General features: G+C 39.6%; 1 protein-coding gene across 5 annotated transcripts in view; it reads right to left on the reverse strand.

Annotated features, from left to right (window-relative positions):
* ALG8 (ALG8 alpha-1,3-glucosyltransferase) overlaps nucleotides 1–10345 on the reverse strand; it is a 29730-nt gene extending 19385 nt beyond the window's left edge. For 4 of the 5 annotated variants that reach the window (XM_086678403.1, XM_086678407.1, XM_086678406.1 and 1 more), the window contains exons 1-3: nucleotides 10187–10345; nucleotides 6423–6501; nucleotides 1353–1546 (exon numbers count right to left, since the gene is read on the reverse strand). In XM_086678403.1, the coding sequence (XP_086534529.1) occupies nucleotides 1353–1546; nucleotides 6423–6501; nucleotides 10187–10281 (368 nt within the window). In that variant the 5' untranslated portion in view covers nucleotides 10282–10345. The remainder of the gene's footprint in view (nucleotides 1–1352; nucleotides 1547–6422; nucleotides 6502–10186) is intronic. The other variant, XM_086678404.1, reaches the window with a different exon arrangement.
* Between the last annotated feature and the right edge of the window lie 1629 nt (nucleotides 10346–11974).

Consider the following 11974-nt stretch of genomic DNA (forward strand, 5'->3'; position numbering starts at 1 on the left):
CAACAGAGACAGTAACCTTACAGGATAATTGAGAAAATTAAGTAAGTTACTGTCTATACTTTGTTACTGGTTCTGGGAACTGGGACATAGATCTCAACAATTTATATCTTATTTAACTGCTCCTTCTACACTGTAGGTAGAAATGAATTCTATTCCCTCTTCCTTCTGCTTATATGGCTTCTCTAGGAACTTCAATTCAACCATTTTGAGTTTAAAGGTGTACATCACAACTCACCTTCCCTTCCAACTCTTGCTAGGTCATAAACAGATTGAATGTTAAGGCGTCAAGTGGGAACTACTCCTTGAGAATGAGCAGGGGTTAAAACATTGCCAAGGGACTCTTGCCTAGATGGGGCAGGGGTTCAGTGTAGAGGGCCTCACAAATAGAAATGATCCATTTGTGACAAGGGTCATGAAGGGACACAGTTGGTGGTCTGTCACATCATACCAGCAGGCTTAATAAAGTATTGGGACAGAATAGGAACCAACATTAACCGAGAACTTACTACTTATAAGTCACTGTGCAAGACATTGTATATATGTCTATTCAACTAAAATTAATTTATAAGTAAAAGATGCAAAGCATAAAAATATAAAATATAAACATAACTTAAAATTAGTGAAGAGTCTAAGGCGCCTGGGTGGCTCAGTTGGTTAAGTCTCAGACTTCGACTCTGGTCATGATCTCATAGCTCATGTACTGAGAGTTCAGAGCCTGGAGTCTGCTTCAGATTCTGTCTCCCTCTCTCTCTGCCCCTCCCCCCTGCCTGTGCTCTGTTTCTCTAAAATGAATAAACGTTAAAAAAAATTTTTTTTAAGTTAGTGAAGAGTCTTCATGAAGGAAAGAGTCCAGAAACAACAACTAAAAGCACTCAGTAAGGTTTCCTGAGTTTACTAGAATGGACACTCCATTGGTGGTCAGCACAATGAATATGTGTACACGAGTGTGTGTGCTGTATGTATGTGTGTGTATCCTAAAGAATAGGGTAGGTCACAGAAACCTCTGGGGGCCGGTTACAAGAAAGGAAAGAAAAGCATATGGAGCCATTCTGAGCAGGAGAAATGGTCATGGAACTCTACGTGAGACTACTCCTCAGAACACTCACAATCTCTCGTTCTGCCTCTGCCTTGTAATCCCACCTCATTCCCCATTGTCTTCCACAAGATATAGGTAGACTACCTACTGTAATTACTCACTGTACAGTTTAAAACACAGTAACAGAGTTCAGAACTATTCTAGAATTTGCTATCATGTGAGCTTTGTTTCTCTCAAATGAAGAACCAGTTAATACTACTTAATATTGTATTATGTCCTCAACACCTTCCACACAAAATGACATTCTCAGACTTACTCGTGGACAGCATACACAAAGAGTGCATCTGTAAAGATAACAGAAAATCTCTGGAAAAGTAAGGTTCTCGAGCTGGAATAGTTCAGATTACGGACATTCAGCATCTCTTGATCAAAATATTTGGCAACATGTGACAGGGCATACTCAAACCACGCAAAAAAAGGCGGATAATCCAAGGTCCATTCTGAAGTTGCCTGTAAAAATAAAAAAATAGAACATATCCTAAATAACTGAATAAACAAAGTGGGTGTAAAGACTGAAAATCCTCACTCTCTAGTCTTTAAAAAAGCACATGAAATAAAATTGCATTCAAAACATGACCTGGGGTGCCTGGCTGGCTCAGTTGGAAGAGCGTGCAACTCTTGATTTTGGGATTGTGAGTTCAAGTCCCACAATGAGTACAGAGATTAAAAAAAAAAAACAAAACTTTAAATAAATGATTAAATTATAGAGTAATTTCTATGTAAGACTGAGCAGACCACCAAAACCTGGTTCCTAAGTGATTTAATAATGGTCTTCAATTTTCCTTAAATAGAATTAACTATATTTCAAAGAAAATTAATGAAACTTGCAATAACCTTGGTTCTGACATGGTGCTACTCATCTAAATATATAAAGGGAGCTATGGTATAACAAATGATTCACTAGCTTGGGTTCAAGTTCTGTCTCAGAGACTCAACTTCTCTATTCGTAAAATGAGGTATTGTGAGGGTTAATTGATATAATACATATGAAACACAGTTATGAATGACAAAAGATAACACAAATGCTTTTTATCTTTTGTTCTTATAGGTTATCAGATACTGAGATTAAGAGAGCAAAAGTCACTCCTTGCCATTTCTGTATTCTGAACCTTTAGTAAGTGCCTGATATATTAAGTATGAAAAAATCATTAGTTAAATAAATAAGCAATCACTAATGAGTAAATGAAAATACAGATCATATGAAATAGTATATGAAATATATAACTTCTGGATATTATGTTTTGTTAGATTACTCTAAGTCTCCATTTCCTCACCCAAACAACAGGGATGTACCTACCTCATTACTGCATTAAATTTTACATACGCATTTCAAATACTATTTACATAGTATTGAACCAGAAACAAAGTGTCCGTAAATATTATTTATCATTTAAAAAATTATTGCTATCACCATAGGATGTCCCTAAAACTAAACTCAGACCTTGCACCTCTAAGAGCTCAGACGGTAATAATAATCTCCCTACTCTGTATTTGTTGCTCTTTTCAATGGGAAATTCCTCTCCTTCTGGAATTGCACTGAAGGTTCACTGGGTACTAACTGGGTGCTCATAGGGACTACTATTTAGGGTCGCTCTGTGGCATAAAATGAGGTGAGAGAGACTCTGACAAACTACTTGTTAGCTCTTTGTTCATGGTAAGGCTAAATGACAACTTTGGGTCCAGATAAGAAGTAGCTTGTTTCCTCCCCCTGCAGGTACCAACATGTAGAAAGCCTCAGATCTGAGGCAAACCCAGAGGCTGTATGTCTTAAGCACTCAGGCTATGAACCCACCCATTAAATTCTCTATGAAAAGTTCCTTCCCTAATCCCAAGTTTCCAACGGGGAGTGTAAACAAGATGAGCTATTAAATTGGAGAAAGAAAAGTTAGAAATTCTATTTTTTAATTTCATCCTGTTTAATGTCTACTTTTAATAGTATATTAATAAGGCAGTACTTTTGTAATTTATAAATAAACTCACATGGAGTAGTAAATGATCAAAATGTTTTCTTGCGGGGTATCTGGGTGGCTCAGTAGGTTAAGCGTCCAGCTCTTGATTTCAGCTCAGGTCATGATCTCACGGTTTGTGAGTTGGAGACCTGCATCGGGCTCTGCATAATGCAGAAGCTACTTGGGATTCTCTCTCTCTCCCTCTCCCTCTGCCCCTCCCTGTATGTGCTCGGTCTCTCAAAATAAATAAACTTAAAAATTTTTTTTAAATGTTTTCTTGCTAGGGTATAGATATTTAAGAAACAAATTTAGAAATTACTGCTCCATATAATTCCAGGAAAGTCAACATCAACTTAAACTTTAACATCTGCAGTTCCCAGCTACAGTTTCTATGTCAGAGTTCACTCTACCCTGAAAGAGCCATTTACTCTACAGAAGCGTAAAAGGTTTTGTCCTACTTTACCTTATTTGGAACATTTATTACTTTAAATAAAATGGGGACTAGGAAAAGCATTGAAAAAAACTGGGAGGGACAGGTGCTGCCTGGGAGATGGCCATTTTTCCAAAATAAAATGTCCCTGTCATTTCTTTGCTATTCCCAATTCCATATCACTCAGAGGCTTTCTACATGCTGCTCCTATTCCCCACACAAAGACTTTCCAAATCTAGCTGAGAAGGTTCTCTGGACCTCAAGGATTTCCATCTGGGCCATTCTCTTACCTCAACAGTTTTTGGGAAGCCAGTTAGGCTATTAGCTATCATTTCCTCCCAAGTAAACAGTTCCATCACTTAACTAATATTTGGCAGAAGTGGAACTAAAATCTGGGGCTTCTGACTCCAAATCCATAGCTCAGTAAGCTAGTACAACAGAGCTGTAGAGAGCAAGATGGAGTCACTCATGTCAAGCAGTGACTCATGTCAAGTAGTGTGGTAAGCAGCCAAGGGCGTTGCAACTAAGACCATATATCATGAAACCAGAACATGCTGACGGCTCCCAGAACTGATAACCAGCAGAACCAGAAGAAGCCTGCAAAGACCCACTGACCCTTTCACTGTATTCAACGTCTGGAGAGTCTGACAGTTTGCTGCAAAAGTCCTCCCTTTTTAAAGGAGCTTAATCAGTCTTGGGTCTTTGCAGGCTTCTTCTGGTTCTGCTGGTTATCAGTTCTAGGAGTTGTCAGCCTGTGCTGGTTTCATGATATCTGGTCTTAGGTGCAACGCCCTTGGCTGCTTACCACACTGCTTAATATGAGCAACTCTATCTTGCTCTCAAGAAGAGCTATTTCTTCAGATATAGAAACATCTAACTTCACGGCGCCTGGGTGGCTCAGTTGGTTAATCATCTGACTCTTGATTTCAACTCCAGTCATGATCTTAGGGTTTGAGAGTTTGAGACCCATGTTGGGCTCTTCACTGATGGCACTGGAGCCTGCTTGGAACTCTGTTTCCTTCTCTCTGCCCCTCTCCCACTCACGTGTGTGCATGCGCAAGCTCTCTATCTCTCAAAATAAACCAATAAACTTTAAAGAAAAAAAAAAGAAATATCCAACTTCTTCATATGAAGATTCAAAACAACTGTGTTCATTCCACAAGTATTTATTGTGGGTCTCTTTGGTGTCTTTCCGAACCAGTCGACCAATCAATTTAAGCTGAAGCCAGAGCAGAAAGGTAGGTTTGAAGTCACAGTTAGGTAGTCCACTGCTCACATCTTCACTCTCCTTACCATGTCAAAGAGACCCTTCCAGACCTGACCTCATGTGCCTCTCCAGCCTTATCCCCTACTGTGAGGTTCTTGTCTCATATAGTCAAGCCCACAACTGAGTTTTGCTCCTTATTGGCTCTTGTGGTTATTTCTGAGCAGAGCAGGAAGAATAAAGAAGTATACCATTACAAGAATACTTTTTTTTTTTCCTTTAGTAAGCTCTATGTCCAATGTGGGGCTTGAACTCACAACCCTGAAATCAAGAGCTACATGCTCTGACTGAGCCAGCCAGGTACCACAAGAGTATCTTTTATATAAGACTCTTTTATCTAAAATAAATTGATAAAGAAGACAGCTTTGGCCTAAATAGTGTTCTAGGAATCCTAAGTTAACAGACAGTGGTGAAGGTTATAGGAACAAATGAGAGAACATCCAGAAAGAGTTACAGAACTGAAATTCTGTACCACAAAGAGAACCCTAGAGTACCAGCTGTTTAAAGGGTGTACAGATGAGGAAAAGTTAACAAAGGAGGCAAGGAAGGAATGGTCAGAGAGAAAGAGAAGACAGGGGGCTGCCTTCTTATTTACAGTCTAAGGGTCATGATATGAATAATGCTAATTCTTAATAACTCTTAATGTTTACTGAGCACTTCTGTTCCAAGCACTGTGCTAAGTATTATAAGCATCATATTCATTTCACTCTAATACTTATTACCATTTAATAGTTAGGGATGTTGAGGCTTTGAGAGGTCAAGCAGTTTGCCCACAGTCACTCAGCATGGGTGTCAGCTGGCAGAACTGAAAGTCATAGAGAGGTGGTCTGGAATCACAGCCCCAAACTCTTGACTGCTAGGCCACACAAAATGTCTTCTAATGGATATGTATACATGCAAACTGAACTATCTTATACTAAAGCAATTACTTAAAGATCCTTAGCATTCCTATCAAATACTTATAATGTTATTATGTGAGAAGAACTCGGTCCCTTAGGTCAATTGTTCTTAAGCTTTTTTGGTACAAAGGACTATTCTGATCTGACAACAAACAAACAAACAAACCAACCCAAAAAGCAACAATGAATTAAGAGAAAACTTTGCAGATTGTCTTAAAAAAACCTCCCTGCAGCAGAGTGCTATTTTTGATCAAGACACTTCTGAAATATCATATTCCAACTTAGTAATTCATACCAGAAATAAAAATACATAGTTTTCAAAAATAATAGAAGAGAATGGTTTGTATATTATCAGAAACCTATATATCACATTTGATTATTTCTTTTTTCATAAATAGTGGGGATTAGCAGGATCTTAGAAATAATTCATTCCTAATCTTTATGTGCCAGATGAGAAACTAAGGCTCAGAGAAATGAAATATATTTTCTATGTTGTGACAGAGCCAGGCCTGGAATCTAATTATTCCTCTTTCCCAGTCCCAAATTCTTTCAAAAGGGGTGCGGCAAATATTATAATTTCTAATTTATTGTTTGGGAAACTCATTTTGAAGTACAGGGATTCCCTAATAGTGCCAGAGGACAGAACTGAGGAAAAAGTACAATTTTTATAAAGATTAATTAGAGCTATAATCACATGGAAAACTTCTGATATCAGTAAGACTTATATGATTTCACACATCACTGTAAAAGACAATCCACCAAAAAAGTGAAAATTTAAACTTACCTCATAATACCACTGTGATACTGGCAAACTGTGAGTGATAGCAAGCCAGTTTCGGTGGACTTCAAAATCTGTGGAATGGCTATTCAAAGTAATCAGATGAGTAAAATGAGATTTTGTTACATTTATCAATTTCACATTTCTAAAATTATGCTTTTAAATGGACTAACACTCCTATACAGCCACAGTTCATGATCCTCTAAAAACACAAACAGGCATTACATAATCCTGAGACACCTCACTTATCTGAAGGCCAGACCTCCTTCTGGAAAAGTTGGGGATCTACAAGTAAGTGAAAAGGTTCTTGGAGTTATCTAAAGGGCTGGGCAAAATCCCATACTCTTTCTTAAGGGAGGTCCTCTGGCTATTGCTCAGAGGTCACTTACTCTTGTTCACAAAGAATTCTAACAATATTCATTATCTGGAAAATGCTTCACACACCAGCTAGAACTTCAAGGATGAGCAGGAGTTCATCAGATGGAGAAGGTGAGAAAAGGCCCCTGCCCTGCCTTTTCCATGTCTCCTAATTCCTCACTATGTGTAAATATAGTCAAGAATCTCTCCTGCAGGGAAAGAAACATTTTCTCTTCTACCCTTCCAAGTTCTGTAGCTGGTCTAAGAATTAAACTGACATAAGACAAATTTAACAGGAGAAAAAAAAAGCCAATTTTAATAATATATGTATATATGGGAGCCCGAAAAGAGATGAGAAAGACATGAGGCTTAAACGGTGGCCAAATGATTAAGGCTTATATACCACCCTGAACTAAGGACAGGGATAGGAGCCTGGGGCTTCAAATGGGGAGAAGAAATTCAAGTGAGAAGATGTTTGGTGCACAAAGGTCACCCTGCCAGCAGATAAGTCAGGTGGAAAAGTGATCTCTGGTAACAGCTCTCTTTCTGGTACAGGCCCCCTTTCTCACATAAATTTTCCTTATAAAAAGGAAAAACTTACAAATCTTATTAAAAGGGTAACTTCTACTGTTTTCAGAGCTTCTCCTGTATCTGCAGTTTCTCCAAATAATCAGCCCCAAATAATCCTTATGGCAAAGAGACATATTTTGGGGTGGCATATTCTGTGCCTTTCTCCCCTCTTCAGAATAATTTTCTTTTCCCATTTGTCTACTGCAGTATTTCCCTTCCATGTCTTGAACAGCACCTGATATACAGATGGGCTCAACACATTCCTGTGGAGTTAACCACTCATCATCAAAGTCAACGAGTTCCACAACAAAACCCGATTAACACTTTCCAATGTTTTATACAACCTTTCCAGTGTGAGCTATCTCCTGAATTTCCTAGCCAACTTTCATGGCTTTCCATTCCAATATTCATCAGGTAAACGCTGATGATCCCCTATGTTCAGTTCTTGGTCCTCTTTTTATGCAACTTACTCTACTCTGGACAATCTTATTCATTCTTATTGCTTCCATTATTAATGGTATAATGATGACTTCCAAACCACAGTACAAGCTTGATCTCTTTCCTGAGTTCTAGAGATAGGTATCTCCAAATTCCTGCTGACAATGTCCCCTTAATTTCCTATGGATTCCTCAAAATCACAATTCAAAACTGAGCTAGCATTTTAATTTCTAAGTATATTCAGTAGTCAACAGAAATACATTTACCTATGTTTATCAAAAGACATGTACTGGGTGTGGTCTTCAGGCCTCCAATTACATGTCAATTCCTGAGACTTTCCTTGACACCCAATCTAAGTAAGTCTCCCTAGTTAGTCCCCTTATAGAATCCCATTCTTTTCCCTTATAACACTTTTTTTTTTTTAATGGATTCATCTGTTTACTACAGAGATATAACACTATGTCAATACTAGGCACCATAAAATGTAAATACAATTACTGTCATAAACCTGGAAAGAACCTTTAAGGATTCAAAGTGGCTTTGTTTAGTTACCATTTGCATATAGTGCAGAGAAAGGTCTTCATGTTATTAGCAGTATGTACACAAGAGGTCCAAATTATGAGACAGATAAAAAAGTTGTGTTCTTTAAACATTGGTAAACTAAGTTTTGTAGTAACAGCCAGGTTTATCTTCCTTTCACTAACCGTGTTCCCTGTTTAGCACATCATAACAAGAGCATAGTGAAGTGAATGACGGAATAAAAGAATTTTGATATACTTGCACACAATACATTCTATTTATATGATTAAACATTTGATCATACAGTACTTTCCTACAGGATTACTGGCTAATTTTCTTCATAACACTTAACACCAGTGTAGTTGTGTAATTACATATTTACTTTGATTTGTTGCTGGAACTGTTATCCTACTAAACTATACCCTTTATAGGATTAGTGATCATATCCATTTTGTCCTCCCCTGTACTACCTAGCCCAGTACATGGTATACAAAAAGCAGTTAACAGTTTGTTCACTATATTTACATTTATCCTGTAATACCGTAATGCTGTAATCCTTCCCTCTCACATCCCAGGGTTTTGCAGTTGAGAAGCAGAACATTAACTACAACTATATATGCTCTTAATCCTGGACTAAGAGCAGTATTGAAAGTAACAACCCTGAAGTAACTAAAGCAAGAAACATTACTTTATATACACAGATCTACAGTTAAAAAAAAAAAAAGAATTCCCTTTCACTCCGATTTGAAAGGAATTTCTTCATTTTAGAAAGATTTTTTTCCAATTTGCTTTTAAAATGGAGATATGTTTCTTATTTATTTTCAGTTGCACAGAAAGTTCAACTGACCAACTCCTTTTTCTAAGTCCCTGTAAGTCATTTTGCTAAACCTACACACATTTCATTGCTTATATAATTACATAGACACATCAGTATAAATGCACACTCTATCCATACAGTTCTTCCATACCCAGCAGGATATCACCAAGAACTTGAACCAAATGATACCAGTAAACCAAAACCTAAACTGGGAAGGGGTGGGGAGACCTGGAAGGAAGGGAGAAAAGGAATGAAATGATAAATGATGGGATAAGAGTTAGGAAGGATGAACAGATGGTGGAAGCTAATATTGAGTACCCACAGTATACATATTACTTGGTGGATACTTCCTAACTGGTTTCCATGCTTTCAGCCTTGCCCCTCTATTTTTCAAATAGCAATTTAATCCTGTGTGATCTGGCCACTGTCCACCTCATCCTGTGCCATTCTCCTCCTCCCATCATGCTCTTCAGCAACAACGGTCACTTTCTGTTCCCAGAATGCTCTTGAGTTTTTTTCCTACCACAGGGCATTTACACTTATTCTCTCCTATGCTTGAACTGATTTTTACATGGCTTATTCTCTTTCATCCTTCAAATTTTAACTCAAACATCACCTCCTGAAAGAGGGGTAAAGCCTTGACCTGTAGTCAATTTCTTTTATACATCCTATCACAATCTGAAACATTCGTTTTTATCTGGCCCCACTAATCTATCGAGGGCAAGAATCGGAAATGTCTTTCTCACCACTGGATCTCCAGTGCCTAGCCCAGCAGACAACTGTTAAATACAGCTGAACGAATGGTGGAGCTGAGTGTTCTTAATCTGCATATTAAGGATGAAGACCCAAGGCTTAAAAACATTTAACTCAGTCAGCGCCAAGCCTGAACCTAGCCATCCAGGGCTATGATCTAGTTCTCAGGTCAAGTAACAATCAACCGGCGGAGCGGGAAGCTTAGCAAAAGCACGGCGGAGCCTACATGAGCGTTCAAGTTCCCTTTCCTCCTCCCACCCACGGGCATCTTCGCTTCTCTCTCCCGCTTTGACCAACCGTGGTGCGGGTCCCTTACTATGTGGGGATGAGAAGGCATTTGAGGAGAGTCACCCCGAGCGCCAAAGCCGAAAACCAATTGCCACCACCCATCGCAATTCCGAGAGCGGCCATTACTGTAGCGCCCGGCGCTTTCAACCAACTGGATCCACATCCGGGCTCCCGCGCATGCGGGAAAGGCCGTCTGAGGCGGTGCCTCGGCCGCTGCGCGCATGCGCTCAGCCAGTCCGGCCGTGGGACTCTAGTGCTGTGTCATTTAAACCTCCCGCTAACTGTCCTTTCACCGCCCCGTCTCACTCCAGGGCTCGGCAGGGCGTGACAGTGTCTGCGCGGATTTCTTACGGCGACAAGTTAAGTTGGCGACAAGTTAAGTTTCGTTAGCTGCTTCATACTTATCTTTAAATAGTTGCTGGGTGTCTGCTCTGGCGTTTCCTGCATTTTGCCTGGCAAAACCCGGCGTTGGGGCACCTAGGCGAGAGAGGACTGTATCTTGCACCGGAGACGTAGTGGAGGAGACAGCATTGTAACCCGAGAGTTGCTGTAGTCGAAAGCACCTGAGAATCCTGGAGGTGCCTAATGCAGGCACCTGAACAGAAGTGTCAGCTCCAGGTAGAGAATGGTGTGAGCAAAGATGCAGAGGTGTAAAACGTCTGTGCTTCTAGAACTCGGAGTTAGGTTCTTGGTGCGGCACCTGCCAGAGTGGAACCCATTCTGGACGCAGGCTAGAGTCCAGTGCTTGTCACACAAAGTATAAATAACTTGGGGATCTTGTGAAGATTCAGATTCTGATTCAGTAGGACTAACAGACTCCTAGATCGTGCCAGTGCTGCTGGTGCATGGTCTATAAGGGCCAAGGCATGAGGAATGGAGTTAGTCTCACTACATCATGTACTATCTGATCTTGGACACATGACTAATCTCTCTAAACCTCAGTTTCCTGTTCTGTAAATAGATAAAAATGGTGTCTAGCTCATAAAATGGCTGAGAGTATTGAATGAGTGCACGTAAATAGCTCTGTATGGTGCCAGGACAGAATAAAGGCTCAATAAATAATGGTTTCAGAGAAGTTAAGTATCTGGCTGAAACATGCACAGCATGTAGGTGACAGTGTCACTCTCCTCATAGGAGCTTATGCCCTTCTACATCTTCAAATGCTACACACCTGAATATGACACTCAAATGTAGACCTCATGCCTGGCCCTCTTCTTTCACCTCCAGACCCTTATATCCAACTGCCTAACTGACCTCTTTTAGATGTTTTAAAGGCAACTTGCATTAGTTCCCTATTCTTGCTGTAACAAATTACCACAAACTTAAAGCATAAGCTTAAAACAGCGCAAATTTATTCTCTTACAGTTCTCGAGGTCAGAAGTCTAAAATCAATCTCGACAGGCTAAAGTTAAGGTGTCATTGGTTCCTTCTGGAGGCTCTGAGGGGAGAATCTATTTTCTTTTAGTTTTTGAAGTTGCCTGAATTCCGTGGCCCCTTCCTCACATCTGTAACCTCTTCCTTCTATTGTCACATCTAGTGTTTTTCTGGGCTCAGATCTCCCTGTGCTTCCCTCTTGTGAGGACACATGTGATTACATCTAGGGCCCACCTGGATAATACAAAATAATCTCCCTTTCTCAAAATTTAATTTAATCATTTCTGCAGAGTCCTTTTGTCATAGGCAGTAATATTCACAGGTTCCAGGGATTCAGTTTACCATATACCTTCAAGCTCAATATTCCCAAAACTGAACTCACTATGTTGCAATATTATCTAATCAGAATGATATCAACCATCCAGTTGTTCACTCCCCCACC

The sequence above is a fragment of the Puma concolor genome, chromosome D1 (assembly GCF_028749965.1).
Source record: "Puma concolor isolate L17-30 chromosome D1, mPumCon1.1.hap2, whole genome shotgun sequence".
Classification (NCBI taxonomy): domain Eukaryota; kingdom Metazoa; phylum Chordata; class Mammalia; order Carnivora; family Felidae; genus Puma; species Puma concolor.